This window comes from Acomys russatus, chromosome X, assembly GCF_903995435.1.
Source record: "Acomys russatus chromosome X, mAcoRus1.1, whole genome shotgun sequence".
Taxonomy (NCBI): Eukaryota; Metazoa; Chordata; class Mammalia; order Rodentia; family Muridae; genus Acomys; species Acomys russatus.
In genome coordinates this window covers 93,926,012-93,946,881 of record NC_067169.1, presented here as the reverse complement: position 1 = coordinate 93,946,881, position 20,870 = coordinate 93,926,012, and the positions used below count along the sequence as shown (strand labels likewise).

General features: G+C 45.1%; 1 protein-coding gene across 1 annotated transcript; it reads left to right on the top strand.

Annotated features, from left to right (window-relative positions):
* Positions 1–11,566: 11,566 nt before the first annotated feature.
* On the top strand, positions 11,567–16,609 carry LOC127185415 (paired mesoderm homeobox protein 1-like). Its single transcript, XM_051141888.1, has 3 exons — positions 11,567–11,961; positions 12,521–12,566; positions 16,520–16,609. The coding sequence occupies exons 1-3, from the start codon at positions 11,567–11,569 to the stop codon at positions 16,607–16,609; spliced, it is 531 nt and encodes a 176-aa protein (XP_050997845.1).
* Positions 16,610–20,870: the final 4,261 nt, after the last annotated feature.

Below are 20,870 nucleotides of genomic sequence, written 5' to 3'. Positions count from 1 at the left end.
TAGATCTGGGAAGGGGTTTAAAGTTTACCTCCTGTATTGTCCTTGGCTGGTGCCTTAGTTTGAGCGGGACCCCTGGGCCCAAATCTGCCTATCATATTGTTCTACTTGTAGATTTCTAGGACCCTCTGTATCCTTTTATTTTGCTGTTCTCCCATGCGTCTCTCTTTAAATAGCTTACACAAACGTTTTGGTGAAAAATAAACAGTGGGGGAACTGGATAGATAGATATATGGTTCCATGATTAAGATCATTTGCTGCTCTGCCAGAGGACCAGAATTCGACTTATAGAACTCACATCAGCTAGCTCACAACCAGCTCCGGGACACCCAATATCCTATTCGAGACTCTGAGGACACCCACACACATGTACCACATCAGGGCATGCAGCCTTAGCACAGGTTAAATGACTCTTGACGCTGTATGTCAGTCTGAGCATGAAAGAGGACATGGAAAGACTTTGTGGTCATATCTAGGTGCCCCATGAACTCTCAGTTCTGAGCCTGCAGGCTCTGCCTCTCTCCCCTAGGACCCAGAGCTCCAATAAGTTCTCTCTCTTTGCATGTGTGTCCCCGAATATGTGTGTGTGTGTGTGTGTGTGTGTGTGTGTGTGTGTGTATTTCCTGATGTGACTATCTATACTGTGAAATATGTGTTGGATGGCTGGGAATTTGGCAAAATACTGTCAGGAACAGAGGGACTCCTGCTGTAGTACCTGGAGCAATGGAACATCACAGAAGGCAGAGGCCGTCAGAAGCCATGTAGCCTGGGCTCAGTCTAGCAGCCCCTAGACTTCCCTGCTTTCACCTTGTGACACCAGAGCTGAGAGATGATTTCCTTAGACTCTGAGTCCCTATGTGATTGTGGGTTAAGCACCATGCTCAATGGCGTGAACAGGCACTGTGCTCAGGTCTCATTCCTACTACTTGGCTTATTTCACACCCTTTCTGTGCCAGGATATCCAAGACTGCAGTGGCCTTCCAACCATTGGTTGTAGCCGTGGACCTGACACCGCTGAAGGCCAAAGTAATTATTTTTACATATTTCAGTGCCTCAGGTCTCAGAACACTTTGACCTCATAAGATATTTGTATAAATCAGTTTCATTGGTTTCAGAGCTTGATCAGAGTAAGGAGTATAAGGCATAGGCTGTGCACCTGAACATTCACATGATGTTTTTATACATGGTTTATAATGTACTCATATTAATCATTTTTGATTTTCCAAAATACTGCAAAAAATCTTATTCTCCTGAAGTTGTGAGTCCTTGATATTTATTGCTGGGTAGAAAGTGTGTGTGTGTGTGTGTGTGTGTGTGTGTGTGTGTGTGTGTGTGTGTGTGTGCACGCACGCACGTGTGTACGTGCGTGCGCGCGTACTCACACACATGCATGAGTGTGTGCATGCTCCACTCAGAAAGGAGCTTGCAAGATCTATAAATATGACTGAAACCAGTTGTAGACCACATGTAGAAGTTTATTTGGCAGGGCAGCCATTCTAAAACCTGATGCAGATTTTTGTCTTACAAAATCTGAAGAGCATGTATTTTGGTTTTGATTTTTTTCATGTATATGAAATTACATAGTTATTGTTATTTATGAATAATTATAGAAACTAAGTTAGGGATACACAGGTTTCCTCTTGTGATTCTCTCTGTTTTGAAACGTCTGACATTTTTTACATCATTAGAGTGTATAATGATTGGAGCTAGAGAGACAGCTTGGCAGTTAAGAACACTGGTTACTCTTCAGAGGACCCAGATTAAATTGCCATCATCCATCCACATGGTGGCTAACAGCCATCCGTAAATTCCAGTCCCAGGGTATCTTATCCCTCTTCCGAGCCAGGCACCATGGTACACATCTTTAATCCCAGCACTTGGGAGGCAGAGGCAGGCGGATCACCGTGAGTTCGAGGCCAGCCTGGTCTATAAAACGAGTCCAGGGCAGCCAAGGCTGCACAGAGAAACCCTGTCTTAAAAAACCAAAAACCAAACCAAACCAAAACAAAACAAACAAACAAACAAACTAGAACTCTTTTCTGGCTTTCAAATTCATGGTCTGTTTTTCTTTAATTATCATTGTTACATATATGAATAAATACCTAAATGCATCTTGGTGTCAGAAAGTTTTTAGACTACTGCGCTACCTGCTGTGCTAAGAGGGAAAATCTAGGAAGTTAAAAAATTCTTTTTATTCTATTTTTTTTTTTGTTTATTTGTGTTTATTAAGTGTTGATTCCACAAGACAACGTTTTCGGATATGGATCTGGCATATTTTGATCATGTTTGCCTCTCAATTACCCTCCCTTTGCCCATCTCTCCTTGCTCTCTTGCTCTTCCAAACTGCTCTCTTTCATTTTCTCACTTTATTTTTTAGGACCTATATGACCTATACAGGGAAACCTATGCGTCATTTCTCTGAGTCTGGTTGATTTTGCTTAACATGTCTTCCAGCTCAACTCATTTTCTTGTAAATTAAATGCCATTTTTAAAGTACAAAGAGATAGACAATACAGATTTTCTTAGTCTTTTCATCTGTTGATAGACATTTATTATCTTGGCTATTGTGATTGGTGCCATAGTAAACATGGTAGTGCAGGTATCTTTATAACAGGATGACTTTGATTCTTTCAGATACATAATGAAGACTGACATACGTGGATCATACACTAATTATGGTTCTTAATTAGTTCATGACACTAGAAACCAAGGTGTCAGGTTATTAGGGACCTCTTTTATGCAGCCCAGTAATGTCTGAAAAGTCCAGCGAGGCCTGGCCTACATGTCTAAGAGCCCCAAGCCTAGAAAATATGCAGAGTCATGGTGGGGCACCTCTCTGGCTGACACTTACATTCGGGGGGACTAGAATGGCCTTCTGCTGTGTGGCTTCAGCCAGAGATCCCTAAAGCAATCCAACTTTAGTTATCCATACCTGTGATCTAAAGCGTCTCCTCATCCACTTAGGTCAACTTCTCGCTCCCCTAGTTCATAAAGAAGAGCTAAATCTTCTCTTCAATGATGAAGGCAGTCATTTCCCTCCCTGCCTCCCCTGTGCCCTTTCCCATGCAGTCCTTCACTCCATCTGGGGTGCAGCCCTTTCCTAGTCCCACACTTTACATTCTCAGCTTGCCCTCTTCCTTCATGAAGTGACCTGGTCCTCCTGCTCTCCCTCAGGCCCCCTGTCCTCTGTCCGAAACAGGCATGGCTAGCAGGGCCAGCACCTCAGTCATAGCAGGGAGGAGCCTACTTTCAGACGCTCAGAGATCTCAAGGGCCAGGTTCTGCAAGGTCCCCTGAGCCCCTTGAGACTGGGCCTGGACTCTGAACTTCTGACATTGTATCTGCCTGTCCAGGTTTAACAAAGTTCACACTCAGTCAGTTGAGCTGTCCTGGACAGCAGAGCACCGTCAGTGTCTGCTCTGCAGCCTCACCCTTGTGCACACCAAGCAGAAGTCTAGAAACACTGGCCCGAGTTAGGCAAAGGCTTATCTTTATTCAGCCAGAATTCTGTTTACCACAAAGGATCTTTCGTGAGTAGGTTTCTGTCCATCACCACACCCCCTGCTCTCAAGCTCTGAATCTGCACATGCCCACACTGCCTTTTTTAAAAGTATATTTAGTTTGGTTGATGTGTATGACTGTTTTGCCTGCATATTTGTATGCACACCATGTGCTTTTGTGATGTCTGTGGAGATCAAAAGACAGAATTAGATACCCTGGAAACGGGGACACCATGTGGGATAATGATGACTGAACGCAGGGCCTCTGAAAGAGCACAAAGTGCTCTTAAACACTGAGCCATCTCCCCAGTCTCAACCTGGCTTCATTTTAGTGATGGTGACCTCAGTTATGGCCTACAATACATGACCTCACTGAAGAAGTAGCTAGATCTCCTTCACAGTCATAGCCAGGGTCACAGGTCTGGTAGTCCAGTGTTTAGGCCAAAGGGAAGACTTGGCTACAAGCTACATCTTGACTCGCTCACAGTTGAATCTGACCTTAGCTCCTTTTTCTATCCCAGTCTTGAAGCTCCCCTGGAAAGCAGCCTCCCTTCCCACAGTTGAAGAGTTCAGTAAATTTCCTTTCTTAATTGTGATGCTGTGACGACTTTGACATCCCTGAGCTCCTGGATCGCTCTTCTTGGAACGTGGCTATTCATACTTCAGTGTTGGGCCTTCACTCCTGACCTATATACTTGCCATGTGCTTATGAATCAGATTCCAGAAGCATTGCTTCAGGCAGCTGCTACAAAAGCTGGTTACAATGGACTTAACTCCCGAGGTTTGAGCATACTTTGAAGCTGCCTTAGAGCCCCAGCCTTCTTTCAAAAGACTCTTCCTAGGCTCAAAGACATTTATTTATTTACTTATTTATTCATTCATTCACTTTACATCCTGGTCATAGCCCTCTCCCTCCTCTCCTCCCTGTCCCACACTCCCTCCCTCTTCCTCATCCCCCCTCCGCTGTGCCTCAGAAAAGCTGCCCCCCACCCCAGCTCATCAAGTTGCATCAGGATTGAGAGCATCCTCTTCCCCTGTGGCCTGGCAAGGCAGCCCCATCAGGGGGAAGTGATCAGAAAGCAGGCAACAGAGTCCATGTCAGAGACAGCCCCTGCTGCCCTTTCTAGGAGACCCACATGAAGACCAAGCTGCGCATCGGCTACATCTGTGTAGGGGGCCTAGGTCCAGTCCATGCATGGCCCTTGGTTGGTGCTTCAGTCTCTGCAAGCCTCTCTGGGTCCTGGCTGTTTGGCTCTGTTAGAAAGACTTTATTTTTAAGCTTTGCCTTGGGTGGGTTTTATTCCAAGATTCCTTGGCTTGAAAGGTTTTTTCTTGGTGACAGAGGCCTTTCTGTTCTATGTGATTGTATGGGGGATCTCATCTGAATAGAACCCTCCCCATTCTTGAATCCCTACTGACTCAACTTATTCTTTGGCAGAATTTCAATGAAGGTAACTTGTACATTTTTTGCAGTATTTGGGATGCAGAAGTCCCCTCATTGGATATAGCAAATTCTGCCCTTCTCCCTCCTCTCATCTTGTCGATCCCTTTCCCCCTTGGCTTTGAATCCTTAATGTGTGCCTTGTAAACCCTTCCCACCTCCTTCTGGCCTACGCTGCCACAGTGTTTTCCTTCCCACATCAGACCATGTGCCATCTATGGTCACTGGCCCTGTAGACCCTCTCTTTCCTGAAGGGATTCAGCATTGGCACAGACGTCTAATGGAAGAAAGCCCAGTAGCCAGATACTGAGTACTTTCATACCCTCCAAAAATGGACTTTGGATACATTCAAATGTGGCTCCTTGATCCCTTATCTAATATACCATCTGTAGATTACAGAAAGTTCCATATTAGGACCCAGGAAAATTGAATAGGATTCTCCACAAATATTCATTATGTGTATATAAAAGTGCTAATATACCATTGGCTTTTGTTTTGCTTATTTATGTATGATTTAACATTTAGAATGACAACTATAAAATCTGTCTCTCCAATTGTGTGTTTGCATATGAATACATACATAATACATACTAGATATTTTCTATATCTGGTTGCATGTACATAATGAATGCATCAACTCATTTAAAGAATTTCTACATAAATTGGCTTAGAAATAAATGGGCACTTAGCTTGAGGTAAGCCAGGTACATGCAGCTTGTATGAAAGCCCCTGTGGTTCAAGACCCATTTGGAGGTCGTATATCGAATATTCTGCCTATTAGATACTAACATAATGGTTCATGACAGTAGCAAAATTACGGTGATGAGGTAACAATGAAAATAATTTTATGGTTGGGGGTCACCACAACATGAGGAACCGTATTGAAGGCTCTCTCTCAGCATTATAATATGGTTATCCTGTACTGTTTGACTAGCATCTGCTTATAAGTGAGTATATACCATGCATGTCTTTCTGGGTCTGGGTTACCTCACTCAGGATGATTTTTTTTCCCAGCTCCATCCATTTGCCTGCAGTTTTTAAGAGCTGAGTAGTATTCCATTGTGTAAATGTACCACAGTTTCTTTATCCATTCTTCAGTTCAGGGACATCTAGGTTGTTTCCAGGTTCTGGCTATTATGAATAAAGCTGCTATGAACATAGTTCATCAAATGTCCTTGTTGTATGGTACAGCATCTTTCGGGTACATGTCCAAGAGCAGTAAAGCTGGGTCTTGACCAGGTCACAGAGGAAGAGGATGCAAACAGTCCTGATGTGACTTGGTAGACTGGGGCCGGTTGATAAGGGAGAAGGGCTTCTGCTCTTTGAAGCCTTGGGGAGGAGCATAAGGGGGAAGAGGGAGAGAGGTGGGATTGGGAGGAGATGAGGGCAGAGCCTACGATTAGGATGTAAAGTGAATAAATAAATAATAAATTTAAGTTAAAAAAAAAAAAGGTAAGAAGCACTGGTTTAGAGTCTTCCAGAAGGCTGCTGCCTGTGAGCCAAGTCAGATGGACTCAGTGCCATTACAGACACCACATACAACCATTCTGCCAGTGAGTTCCTAAAATGCAGTCCTTTGAGCAATGCTGGATATGTGGCCTGCGTTTCTTCTATTGCATGGCCTTCCCACAAACTCAGGTGTTCTGTGGCCTGGGTTGCTGCTGTGAGCCCGGGGGCGCAGACCTTCTGCTTCTCAGCTGCTTTAAAAAAAAAAAAAATACGATCTGATCTGTTGTCCAGGAATAACAAGCTGTGTTATATTCAAAATATGTCAGAAACATACATTTAACAAATATGATAGGGTTTCTTTTGTGCCCCACTGCACTATATTACTAAGTTATAATAGCATTTTCATTTCCAAGTGTTATGTGCCTTCTCCGGGAGTAGACTCAAGTGCACATTTCTATCATTGATTCTTTTGTACTGCTGTGGTATAGCAGTTTCATCCTGGATTGAAACTTTCCATCCCGCAGGAAAAAAACTCAATAAGAAGGAGTAGACAACGCAAAATAAGGAAATTCCTGAAATGGTCAAGATCACTAGGTCCTGCCCTCCTCAAGACTATAAATTGTAAAGACTGCAGAGAGTCACTCTCAGCCGAGTGGAGCACTCTGGAAGAGACGAGCCAGGCGAGTCTCTTAGAAGGAGCAAAAACCTGTTGAGCTGCTTGGAAAAGGTTCAGCCTAACAGAGCCACCTGGACAAGACTCTGCAACCTGTCAAGTTGCCTGCAGGCTATATACTGGGCTGCAGGTTTCCCGATTTTGTGACCCATCACCGGTTCTGATATAGGCGCTTGTGACGCAGCGGTCATTGAGTCATTTCTCCTCCTACAAGCAACTCCTCGCCCATATTCCTGTAAGTACTTCAGGCAAAACCCACGTGTTCACTGTGTTCACTAAGTTGAACGCTAGTATAACCCGTGCTCTGGTCCGTGGTGGGCTCCCTTTCTGTGGTGAGTAAACATGTGGGTTGTTTTCCTAGAAAATGTTTGTTTTACAGCAGCAGCGGGGTAAAAAACGTTCCTAGGCAGTAAAAGGAACAGGTGAGGAGATCCTACGGGAGGCTACTGTAACCGAGCCTGAGACGCAGTCGCGGAGGTTTTGCGGTAAAGAGCGCAGGCTTTGGCCCCTGGGCGCCCACGCAGCTGATTGATCACTTTGCCTCAGGGCAGCCTGTACGCTCCTTCTTACTTCTTCTCTCTTCCTTCTCAAAAGTTAGAATCCATGGATTTCCTAACAGTGAGAGGGGACGGTCTTGTTGTCCTGCCCTGCTGAGGTGCACATGGCGCCAATATTAGGAACTTTTCTGTGTTCAGCATCACCATGAAGACCTTAGCTTCTTGGATTAGCGGCATGCAAAGCTCAGGGGCTCTGCTTCTTTATCTATACGACTCAAACATGCAAACAACCAAGGAAGTAATTTTTATAAAGACATACAGTACTTTAAAACGGGTGTAATACAACTTCAGAAAAGATCGTCTACCCTTCTTCCTGATAGGCTGCTTAGGAGGAATTTGGTGGGATATACTTGGGTCAAGAGTTCTGGGGTGGGAGTGGGGGAGGGGAGGCCGGGGGGATGTGACGGTGACTTTAAGAGTCCTTTTCATGTATGTGGCCCTCATTGTCCAGTGACATGAATATTCAAAGACATTCTAAATATTGTTTGGATATTTTAAGCAGGCATACTCTTATGAAAGTCTGCCTGTACCAGACCCCTTGTACATAAAAGTCAACACGGGGGGGCGCTCTTCTGTAATGTTTCAGTGGGTGAAAGGTTTTTTTTTGTTGTTGTTGTTTCTGGGCTTTTGTTGTTGTTGGATACAGGGTTTCCATTGTAGTCCTGGCTGTCCGGCACTCGCTTTTTAGACCAGGCTGGCCTCAAACCCACGAGATCTGCCTGCCTCTGCCTCCCAAGTGCTGGGATTAAAGGTGTGCACCACCGCGCAAACCTGGGTAAAGTTTTTTTTTTTTTTTCCAAGACAGGGTTTCTCTGTGTAGCATTGGCCATCCTGGACGCGCTTTGCAGACCAGGCTGGCCTCAAACTCACAAGATCTGCCTGACTCTGCCTCCCGAGTGCTGGGATTAAAGGTGTGTGCCATCGCGCAAAACTGGGTGAAGGATTTTTTGGGTTTTTTGTTTGTTTGTTTGTTTTTGTTTTTGTTTTTGTTTTTCGAGACAGGGTTTCTTTTTGTAGCGTTGGCCGTCCTGGACTCACTTTGTAGACCAGGTTGGCCTCAAACTCACGAGATCTGCCTGCCTCTGCCTCCTGAGTGCTAGGATTAAAGGTGTGTGCCACCGCGCAAGGCTGGGTGAAGGTTTTTTGTTTGTGGGGTTTTTTGTTGTTGTTGTTGTTGTTTTTTTTTTGTTGTTTTTGTTTTTTGTTTTTTGTTTTTTGTTTTTCGAGACAGGGTTTCTCTGTGTAGCGTTGGCCGTCCTGGACTCACTTTGTAGACAAACTGGCCCCAAAGCACAAGATCTGTCTGCCTTTGCTTCCCGAGTGCTGGGATTAAAGGTGTGTGCCATCGCGCAAAACTGGGTGAAGGTTTTTTGTTTTTTGTGATTTTTTTGTTGGTTTTTCAAGACAGGGTTTCTTTTTGTAGCATTGGCGGTCCTGGACTCTCTTTGTAGACCAGGCTGGCCTCAAACTCGCGAGATCTGCCTGCCTCTGCCTCCCGAGTGCTGGGATTAAAGATGTGTGCCATCGTGCAAGGATGGGTGAAGGTTTTTTGTTTGTGGGTTTTTTTTTTTTCGAGACAGGGTTTCTCTGTGTAGCGTTGGCCATCCTGGACTCGCTTTGTAGACCAGGCTGGCCTCAAACACACGAGATCTGCTTGCTTTTGCTTCCCGGGTGCTGGGATTAAAGGTGTGTGCCATCGCGCAAAACTGGGTGAAGGTTTGGGTTTTCTTTTTTTGTTTGTTTGTTTATTTGGTTTTTTGTTGTTGTTGTTGTTTTTTGTTGGTTTTTCTAGACAGGGTTTCTTTTTGTAGCGTTGGCGGTCCTGGACTCGCTTTGTAGACCAGGCTGGCCTCAAACTCACGAGATCTGCCTGCCTCTGCCTCTTGAGTGCTGGGATTAAAGGTGTGCGCCATCGCGCAAGGCTGGGTGAAGGGTTTTTTGTTTTTTGTTTGTTTTTGTTTTGGTTTTTGGTTTTTCGAGACAGGGTTTCTTTTTGTAGCGTTGGCCATCCTGGACTCGCTTTGCAGACCAGGCTGGCCTCAAACTCACGAGATCTGCCTGCTTCTGCCTCCAGAGTGCTGGGATTAAAGGTGTGTGCCATCGCGCAAGGCTGGGTGAAGGGTTTTTGTCTGTTTGTGGTTTTTTTGGTTTTTCGAGACAGGGTTTCTCTGTGTAGCATTGGCCATCCTGGACTCGCTTTGTAGACCAGGCTGGCCTGAAATGCACGAGATCTGCCTACCTCTGCTTCCTGAGTGCTGAGATTAAAGGTGTGTGCCATCGCACAAGGCTGGGTGAAGGTTTTTTGTTTCTTGTTTTTTGTTGTTTGTTTGTGAGTTTGGTTTGGATTGGTTTGGCTTTTTTTGTTTGTTTGTTTTTCGAGACAGGGTTTCTCTGTGTAGCCTTGGCTGTCCTGGACTCGCTTTGTGGACCAGGCTGGCCTTGAACTCACAGAGATCCACCTGTCTCTGCCTCCCAAGTGCTGGGATTAAAGGCGTGGGCCACCACCGCCCAGCTCCTACCTGAACTTGGTCCCTGGGACACACATGGTAGAAAAAGAACTGATTTTCACAAGTTGTCTTCTGATATGAAACATGTGCTATGGCATGCACACTGTGGTACAGGTCCATATATACTTAACAAATAAATTTAATAATCAAAAGGAACTCTAATGTATTCAGCCAAAACTCTATGGAGATATATATATATATATATATATATATATATATATATATATATATATATATATATATATATATATATATATATATATATATGTTTTTACATTTGTAAGACAACATATGTATAGTACAACTTTCTTAGGAATCTTACTAGCTTCCCTAATATCACAAAGCTCTAGGATTCTACAATTTAAAGGAAGGAAGAAAAAATTCGCATTTGGAAGGGGCACTGGAAATATGGTTAAATGGTTAAGAGCATTGGTTGTTCTTTCAGAGGACCAGAGTTCAGTTCCCAGCATTAACCTCAGGTGCCTTACAACCACCTATATATAAGTTGAGCTTCAGGGGATCCAGTACTCTCTGCAGGCACTCACAAATGTGTGCACACACACAAATAATGATCTCTTTTTAAAAGGCTTTAGATTTTCTTAATGAGATCCTTTTGATATTTTCCAAAACCCCAGCACACGGAAAACACTTCTTTGAGAATATTAATCCTTTGAAACGAACTGGACCCAAAGTTATTTCACATTTGCTCCCTTATTGTGTGTACGGTGCTTATTCAGCCCAAGTATTATTCTAAAGCACTCTCAACTTTAAGTGGTTTATTGACATTATAAAGAGGGCAGTTCCCCACATGGTGGATGTTAGCGTTTTCAGACTTGAGAATTACTGGACAGGATATTATACAAAGACTCTGATGGTGATTATTTATCAACAATCTGGAGTATTTTAATTTTTTAAATGGTAGCATCAAATTTTTTTTTGCAGTGTCTCGCCCAGCAGAATGCTATACAAAATCCGCTCCAACATGCCACTGCTGCTGGTGGAGGACAGTGGCTGGCTGTATTTTCAGTGTCCTCACAGAAACTTGGAACAAACAGAAACTGAGATAACCATGTCCGATTAATTCCCTACTGTTTCAATGTGTACCCAGTGAACTATAGAGGCTAGAAGTTTGCCAGAGGTTCCCTCGGGGACCGTATACTCAGTGTGAATTCTTGTCTGCATCCCCAGTTGTATATCCACCATAGCTTGCTTGCTTCTCCAATCCCTTCCTCTGAAGGTTTTGATGGCTTAGTTGGTTTTCAAGGTGGGCACATCCTTCCCGTGCTCCCTAGAGCCACTTCCATCTTGGATGTATCTCCTATAGAAGTTGTGGGATGGGATGTGGTCAGATGGGAAACTTGCTAAAATCCCAGAGGCTGCAGTTCCATTTCAATCCACCAAACATTCATGGAAGTAATGCCACTCCCTTTTGCAGGTCTCACCATGGCTCTCCAACCCCATCCTGTGGACCCCAATTTCTACAAGGGGGAGGAGAAAGAGATGGAGGTGAGCCTTGATATTGAACAAGAGGCAGCCACTGCAGCAGACAGTGGCAGCTCAGACAAACAAAAGCAGCAAGACATCCCAGATGACAGTGATGATGTGATCTACGTTGGAGTCTTGAGCTCCATTGGTAATGATAGCAAAGACAGGAGCCTCGGAAGCCACCAAGGGTCTGGACAGCCACAGCTGGAGAATCAGGAGAATGTGGCTGCTGCCCGAGATCCACAGCTTCAGCAGCGCACAAGGCCACGGATCCAGTTGGGTCTCACACCCAGGCAGCTGAGGGAACTGGAAGAGGTTTTTGAAAAAAATAAGTACCCTGATGAGTTCATAAGGTATGTGGCTTGTTTCCGGAGCCATCCCAGCTCTCCCCCTTTAGGATCATTTGGGGGTGTCTTCTCCCCTCTGTGGCCCCTTATCTGCTTTGAGCCCCAAAGCACGGTGGAGGCCTTTGTGTTGCTGAGTATCGGAAGGATGTTTTGTGAGATCAAACTGTTAATGTCTAGAAAGGGGTTAGTGCCTCTCAAGTTCTTCCTTCAGTTTTTTTTTTTTTTTTGATGTTTCTTTTCCTCCTCTTCTCTCCTCCTCCTCTTCCCTTTTGTGCTTCCCTCTCTCTCCTCTTTTGCCTTTTGTAATGGGAATTGAGCTAAAGACCTGGTGGTTTCTAGGCATTCCCTCTACTACTACTATGCCCTATCTCACTTTTGCTAATTAATTCATTTACTTATTGTACCAAAACAGAGATAAGTGAAAAGTCACTTTTCTACTTTGGAGAGCACCATCTTTACATAGTTTTGTGTTGGTGTGTAGCCCATCTCCACAGGTCTCTCCATCTTGCCAAGCTGAAGTGCTATGACTCTCCAATAGCTTCACTTTCCCATCTTCTTTCCACAGGAAGGACCTCGCAAGGCGCTTGTACCTGGGAGAATCCACAGTGCTGGTCAGTAAATCTGAAAAGGGTTTGGGTGGGGTACTCTGTTTCAGGACATGGGTCATTTTCTTGTAGCCATTATTAAAAGTGAGCGGAGGTGTGTGTGTGTGTGTGTGTGTGTGTGTGTGTGTGTGTCGGGGTGTATCCTGGTCTGTTTTATAATGGCAACCAAACACTGAGTCTCGCAGTTTTCCACAGATGAAAATGGAATACGCACCCAGTAGCTTATAGTCCTTTCTATTACTGGAAGCAACATGATCTCTTAATTGAAAAAAAAAAAAAAAAAAGCACCAAGTAGGCTACAAATAATCTGTATGTGAACATAACATGAATTACCAGAATTGATCATTATAATTCCATGCATATAGGGAGACATAAATGCATACTGCTATGTTCCCAGTGATTAACCCTGAAGTTTAGACATCCAGATCATTTCAGGACACTTGTGTATAGGGTCATAGTGGGGTTCTAAGTGACCTTGGGGCCACTGTAGTTGGTGTAGCAAGCAACAGTGATGAAAAAGGTTCAGTTACAGCAAATGTACACTTAGCTAAAAGCATGAATTAATGGAGGCAAGGGAAAAACACAGTTTTCCAATAACTAACCTGTGTTTAGTTCAGCTAATAGTCATGTGGACCCTTGTGGACAATAATAGACACTTAAAAGTATACATGGAACCAGGCATGGTGGCGCACACCTGTAATCCCAACACTCCAGGAGGCAGAGGTAGGCAGATTGCTGTGAGTTGGAGGCCAGCCTGGACTACAAAGTGAGACTATGACAGCCAATGCTACATAGAGAAACCCTGTCTCAGAAAAAAACAACAAAACAAAACAAAACAACAACAAAAAAGCCAAAAAAAAAAAAAAAAAAAAAAAAAAAACCAAAACAAGTCCACATGGTAAGTCTGTGGAAAGGTGATGCAGAGAGTGGCAAGGCTGAGTTTTCCTGTTTCCTGGTGCTGGGTTGTAGCTAACTGAAAATGTTGCCAAAATAGTCACTTTAGTGTTTGGAAAGATCTGGGGCTGATAGCTTTGGAAATCTATGTTAAAATGAAGCAAAAAGCATGGCACTGGCATAATTGCCGTTAATCTAATAAGAAGAACCAGATCAGAGGGAAGTACATGAAGTCTAAATGCAGGCTGGGGGCCAAGGAGAGTGCTCAGTGCCTGAAGCATTTGCCACGTGAGTCTGAGAACCTAAGCTGGGGTCCTCAGCACCAACATAAAAGCTTAGCAGATGGGGCAGCAGCTCACCTGCATTCTTAATCCCTGGTTCCGGAGGCAGAGCCCAGGGATCCGCAGGGTGATCTAGACTAACTCAATTGCTGAGCTTGGGTTCAGGGACAGATCCTGCCACAGTAAATCGTGTGTGTGTGTGTGTGTGTGTGTGTGTGTGTGTGTGTACATGTGTGTAATCCTAGGAAGGGGCTTGGCTTTTATCTCAGTCCTCTGCAAGCACGAGTGTACATTTGCACATGGATACACATGCAAACACCACACGTCAGTCCCATGGAAAGTAAAGGCGGTAAAGCCACTGTCAAGTGAGTCTTCTGCTGAATAACTTGAAAACTGAAAAGGTTCCTTTTCCTTTAAAGGAGATTATGTTAAAGATGTGGGTTCTGTGGAATGTGTGGAAAGATAGACCCCACTTGAAGGTAGAGTTGTATGGAGTTTATTTTCAAACTAATTTCTTTCTTTCAGACAGTAAAGACGAACATGGATCAAAAGCTGAGGCCATGAGCCTCCCCCCTCCCCCTGCCCCAAAACAAAACCCCTGAATACTCCATGCCAAATCAGAAAAGACTAAGGCAACACAAAGTGCTATCAGTGCTAAGTTTGTTCAGGACGTATCAGCGCAGTCATGACATAAGCAGGCAGTATGTGTAGTAGGCACTGCAGTCCCTCATAACAGGCTCCTGAGTGCTGGCTGGCATCCTACGAGCAGGAGTAGGAATCTACAGTAGGACCAGGACCAGGTGGGAGACGTTGGAAGGGAAAAGTGAGACAGAGTGAGAAGAAAAGAAAAGTTCAAGGTGTGAGGGATTTTTTTCCCCTCTCAGAGCTCACAGGCCAGTGCACTGCAGCTCTAGAGAGACTGGCGCACAGCAACTCTAGACAGCGCATGGCCACAGGATGCGAGGGAGGGGAGAACACTCCTGCTCCCCTGCTTGCACACTCTGCAGTGTGAATTTCCCAAAGCCTTGCTGCCTGATTTCCCTTCTTCAATAGATGGCCTTTAGGGATCCAACATGGGGAACTGCGACTTAAATGTGAGGGCACATGGGTCAGCCACTGGGGCTTTGGTTGAGTTCGTGCAAGTGTTACGACGGTGTGTTTGAGACCTCTTCAGCAGGGCTTCTGGTCGCTGGGTCTTCTTTAGACTATACATTCTTACAGTAGGGCAAGGCAGGGAGAGAAAGCACGTGCAGTCACAATCGTGCAGTTGGAGAACTTCCCAATGTAGCAAATACAATGGAACCCAATGCACTAGGCACCTGGGAGCAGCGTGACGTCTAACAGGTGACTGTGACTATAGTTAAGCCAGTGTATTAAGGAGTATGCCATTTTGTTAACTGTTCTCCACACTGTGGCAGATCACCTTCCTGAATGGAGGTTCAACCTGAATGGATGTCCCTGGTAGAAGAATGGGGACCAGGATGCCCTGTCATGCTGGACAGGAAGCAGGACATCAGGATCTTCAAGTGGCAACTCTTTCTGAGAGCATTGCTTTTGTCCTGAGCCCAGAAAACTTGAAAGGGCAAGGAAGAGGGGGAAGACAGAAGTCCGTAGGTGACAGTGGCTTCCCCCTTTCCCTTAAACTCCCTGGAAACAGGGGAGAGTCATAGATGCTGGGATGATTTATTTGAACTGGTCTCATTTCCCTAACCCCAGAGGTGAATTCTGGAGAGTCTAAGAAGTAGTGGTTCCTTAGATTCTATCGAAGGCAGGGTTCTGTGGAAACCCCACGTGTACCTTCCCGCTGATCATTGGCTTCACAGGACAGATTAGTTTCCCTGCTGTGACTTTTAATTACACTTACAATCTCTAACCTGCATTCCCTCACTACAAACAAGTGGAAAAATACTAATATCAAGGAAGGAAAAAGACAGCCGCACAGTTCATAATCAGGCAGCTGGCTGTAGACTGCTTCCTACTGTGCTATGAGCATTGAGATTGCCTCAAGGACATGAGCCCTCACAGACTAGACCTGTTGAGTTCAATCATGAAAAAAAAAACATTGGATTACAGATATGGAGAGGGAAGAGACACCAGCTGTGCCTACTGCAGAGCTTGGCACATGGCTGTGTCCATTAGAGCAAGGGGAGAGACGGCGGGGAGTGGTGTTTGCTGTCCTAACGCAGTTTGAGAGTGATGTTTGTTCGTTTGTTTGTGCTGGGGATGGGATGTGTCTCTGCACACTCTTTAGGCTAGTGTGCTTCCTTGTAGTCACCTCACCTTTTAAAATTGATAGAACAAATGAAAGAAACCATCCATCTGTGATTGGTAAACTGAGAGCATGAAGATCAAAGTATTTACTGGGGAAGAATTAAGTGTTCTGAATTAAAAAAAAATGTACCTGAGGAGAGCCAGAAGCACAGAAGGCTCTTCCTGAGAGACTGGGAAAGAAAGGAAAGCAGCAGAAGGAAAAATTAGGGAAGGGTGAGGAAGGGAGGCCTCTGAGAATGAGTTAAGTTAAGTTAAGGGAAGATAAGTAGTGGACGCCACACTGCCTTAGATGATAAATCACAGCACCCGTTAGCCTTCCTGAGACTGGCCACTTGTGAGGAGGCACCATAGGGAGTCAGGATTCAACTGCTCACGTGAGACAGCACAAGTCCATGGGGGCAGGCTGCAAGCAGTCACAGTGCAATTGGTGAAGTGTGCCAATTTATTTTTATCAGTTGTGAGATTGACAGTTGAATGTATACTAAAGCCACTTCTTTCATCATGTTATTGCAGCGTTGGTTTAAGAGAAGACGAGCCAAGGATAGGAAATATCAGCAGTCTCAAGTGCTCAAGTGCGCATCTGCTGACAGCCAGAGCACCTAGCAGTAAAGCTTTTGGAGGAGCTCTGACACAGCATCCTGGCCAGGCACCAGATGAAGACAGGATATTCTGGTGTCACTGACATATTAGGCCATGGAACCTTATCCCTTCAACAATAAAGAGATATGAACTCATGATGTTTCATGTCCTTTCTGGGGGTCAGTAAGTTGTGGTGTATATTATTGAGAAAATATCATTTAAGCAGAAGGAAAAAGAGATGACCACCCAAGTCATCTTTATTATTCCACAAATCCCACGTTTCTCAAGAGCCACAGAGGCCCTCACTCGGAGACATATTCATTCCTGTTGCTACATGGTGCTATCTTCACCCTGACCTTGACCCCATGAGAGCAAATACATAAAATCGGGAATAGGGCAAGTCCCCAAGGAGAAGACTGTTCACAAAGAAGGCTGAGCTCTACTCACATCCTTAAGAGTTTACTCCTATCCCTCTGAGCAGTCGGAGGAGGAGTGCAAACAATCACCTAGGCTGTTCCCAGCTCTGTTCACTGGCCTTCCTTTCTTTTATTTTTCTTCTTTCTTTTCTTTTCTTTTCTTTTTTCTTTTTCTTTCTTTCTTTTTTTTTTTTTTTTTTTTTTTTTTTTTGAGACAGGGTTTTTCTGTGTAGCCTTGGCTGTCCTGGACTCACCTTGTAGACCAGGCTGGCCTCGAACTCACAGAGCTGCCTGCCCCTGCCTCCCAAGTGCTGGGATTAAAGGCATGCGCCACAATAGCCTGGTAGTGGTACTAGGAGTCCTTCTGCCATAGGTCCTACTGCTTCAAAGGAAATACAATAGCCCATGCCATGTTGATTACAAAGAGGCTTCCTCTCCTCTCCTACCTTTACGCACAAGATGCACAAGAGGCATACTGATCCATTCCTCTCAGGTCAGGCCGGAGAGGCAAAGGACTCTCAGTAGATGCATCAGGCCAGGTTAGGTGTAAGCATAGGCTGCAGGATTCAGGGCATGCAGGCAGCAGTGGGTTGTGCTAGCCCAAGGGTAATTGGAGGAGAGGAAGTGTGGAAAGTATACAGAGAGGCTTAAGCCTGAGTTTCAGCAGGGAGGACACAGGAAAGGGGCCATGGCATGGTAGTGTATGGCATGGGGTGGGGTAGAGTTGGCTTTGATGCTGTGACCACTTGTGAGCTAAAAAAGAGGGGTGCATCAGCATGTGTTGGGGGTTTCCATGGAAACTGAATATAGCTAAGTGGGAATCTGGAGTGTGTAATGGAGAAGATGGATTTTTTAAAAGGCCATGTACTAGGTTGACTTGCATCTAGAAGTCTAGTATGGAAGAGAAGAGGGTGGAGTGGCTTTGGTACAGCCTGGTATTTAGGAAAGTCTGTGGGTGGTAGAGGCATTTGGGAAAGATGGAGGGAGGAAATGGGTCCACACAGCCGAGGGTCTAGAGGCCAGATAACATCCTTTTACTCAAAACAGGACTGGGGACACTGGTTCTGGAGTTGTGAGCATCAGAGTGGATGCTGGATCCATTCAGCAACAAGAGAAGGACCTAGAAGGAGATGGAAGGTAGCCAGATGCCTATACAGGCAGAGAAGTGGTGGTTGAGGCGGAGGCACTGAGAAAGACTCCCTGGGGTCTACTAGCACAGAACGCAGACAGGTTTCTGGTGTAGCCCTGAGTACTGGAGAGTGGCTGGCCACACAAAGTGGGACTGGAGGACCGGGTCCAACAAATGCACAGGGAGCTTCTCCTCGTATATATCCAAAACCAATGAGGAAGGGGCCTAGTGCTAATGACCAAGTTCAAGTGTGGGGCCAGAGTGAGACCCACAGCTCCACATACCGGAAGAGGGGAAGCATATGAAACCAATATACAAATAGGAAGATGACCTCTTTGTGGTGTGTATCCCTCATCCAGTGACAGCTATTTCCATGACAAAGCGTTTCCCCCTTTCCCTCTGCCTTGCTAAAAAACAAACGAACAAGCAAACAAACAAACAAAAAAAAACCCCACTGGGTTGCATTCCCAAAGATAACCACCAAAGCCTATTCCCTTATTTGGCCACTTCCTCCTCCCGAGGCCGACTACCAAGGTCCAGCTGTCAAAGTACTGAAGCAAACAGAAGGCTCCTTTGGCTCACCTAATTACCATGTCCTATTAAACTATCAAACCAGCTCATCCTAACAGTGGCTTTCCCATTTTACTTTGTTTTGTTTTTCCGAGACAGAGTTTCTCTGTGTATCCCTGGCTGTCCTGGACTTGCTTTGTAGACCAGGCTGTCCTTGAACTCACAGAAATCTGCCTGGTTCTGCCTCCTTAGTGCTGAGATCATAGGCGTGCACGACCACCATTTTACTTTGGGTCACATCTGTCTCCTCTCTATCCTGAGGCAGTCCTTTGTCGCTCTGAGGCAAACAGCCCTTCCCTTCTCCCTTGCTCCCTTCTCCTCCTCCCTCCTCCTCTGTCCCCTGTCCTTGTCTCTTATTCCCCTGTCCTCTGTCCCTTAGTGTTGAGAACTTGGTCTTGGGGTGTCTTAAGATGGTATTTTTCCCTAACAGCCTCATTATCTCCCTCTACATGCTGGAGTTTTCATACATTTGGTGAGACAAAAATCTCCTTTCCTTTGCTCACCAAGCTGTGATCTCAGAACCCACTGAACGCCACTAGCACATGGGTCCAAGACAGGTGGCCTTACTGTGCCAAAATGTGGCTCCAGTGCAATGCTGGCCGGAACTTTCTCGCCCAACCTAATGGACTGCTTGCTGTTCTGTAACAGTTTCCTCTGAGATGGAAACATTTCACCTTGCAGGCTTCAAAGCAGAGAGGTAAACAACTCAAAATAATGTTAACAATCGGCCCCCCAAAGCCGACCAGCTTCAGGAGGCATCTCCAGGTCAGAGTAAACAATGAAAAAGGAGAGCCCCTCTCAGAGGAAGAAAAGCTGAAGTGTAGCGAAGCTGTAAACAAGGCCAGAGCTGTTGCCTGGAATCAGAAGTCAGCCAAGCTGCCTACAAAAAAGCCTAAACCAACTGAGGCCCTTGGAAAGGACGTGCTCCAAACCCCTCAGGCTGTGCCTTTGCTCCAGCTTTCCCAGCTCTGTGAGCTGTCTGTCAGGATGAGTGGGCTTTAATGACACAGCTGTCTTTGAGACCTTTCTGCTCCTGTAAGTAACCTCTCACCTACATTCCTGGAAGTAACCCTCATAATAAAAGTCACCAAGTTTAACTTCGGTGGTATCCATACTTTTTGGTCTATCACAAGCTCCCTATCTGGGGTGAGTAGATGAGTGTGTTTTGTCTCTCCAGGAAAAGTTTTGTCACACAACACATGCAGCTAGTTCGAGGGTACCTCAAGATAAACATCTAGTAGGATAAAGGGCTGGTGAAGTCAGGGAAGCCCAGAGAAACAACCAGCATCTCATAGAAGCCATATTTCTGGTGATCAAATACTTGTTTCTCCAACTCCACAGCCTCTCTGTACCCCATTTTCAGATCTTCTTCAGTGGAAATTCCGACAGACGTTTCAGTGACATACGGGGACGTTGTGTGTTATCCAGTGCCCTCTCTGCACACATATGTCCTGTCTCCTCTCTGCCTGCAGATTTCACAAAGATGGCTGTGGGAACATGTATAACTTCTATCCTGGTTATTTTCCCCCAGCACAATGACCATGCATTTGTCCTTTCTGCTTTGGAGTTTAGCGAGCACCCCTCTTTGCCTTTAACATTGATAGGTGCTACTTTGTGAGCCTTCAACTGCAGAGTGATTGAAAAACAAAAACAACCTAATGGATAGGAATTGAAACATTTAAAAGATGCATTAAAAAAAAAAGATGCATTTTCCATTCCTGAAATGTGCAAAGGAACAAGTCATTGCAAGAATATGCTGTATAGTAAGGTACATTTTAGCTACAAATAAATTCTTTTAAGTTTTGCTTTCACATTTTATGTATGAACATTTTGCCTGTATGTCTGTACGCTGTGTGTATGCCTGGTCCCTATGGAAGTCAGAAGGAGGCGCTGATGCCTCTGGAAGTGGGGTTACAGATGCGTGTGAGCTACTGTGTGAATGGTGAAGCCAGTTCTTCTTGAAGACCCTCTTTACCACTGAGCCATCTCTCTAGCCCTCCAGTAATTATTTTAGCATAAATATATCTCTTATAATATATGAAGACTACACATCAAACAGGAACCTGGGGTGTGCATACTGGCATGTGCCTGTGGCACCAGCATTTGGGAGCCTGAGACGAGACAGCCTAGAGTACAAGGTCAGCTTGGGCTGCATACTGAGGCTCAGTCT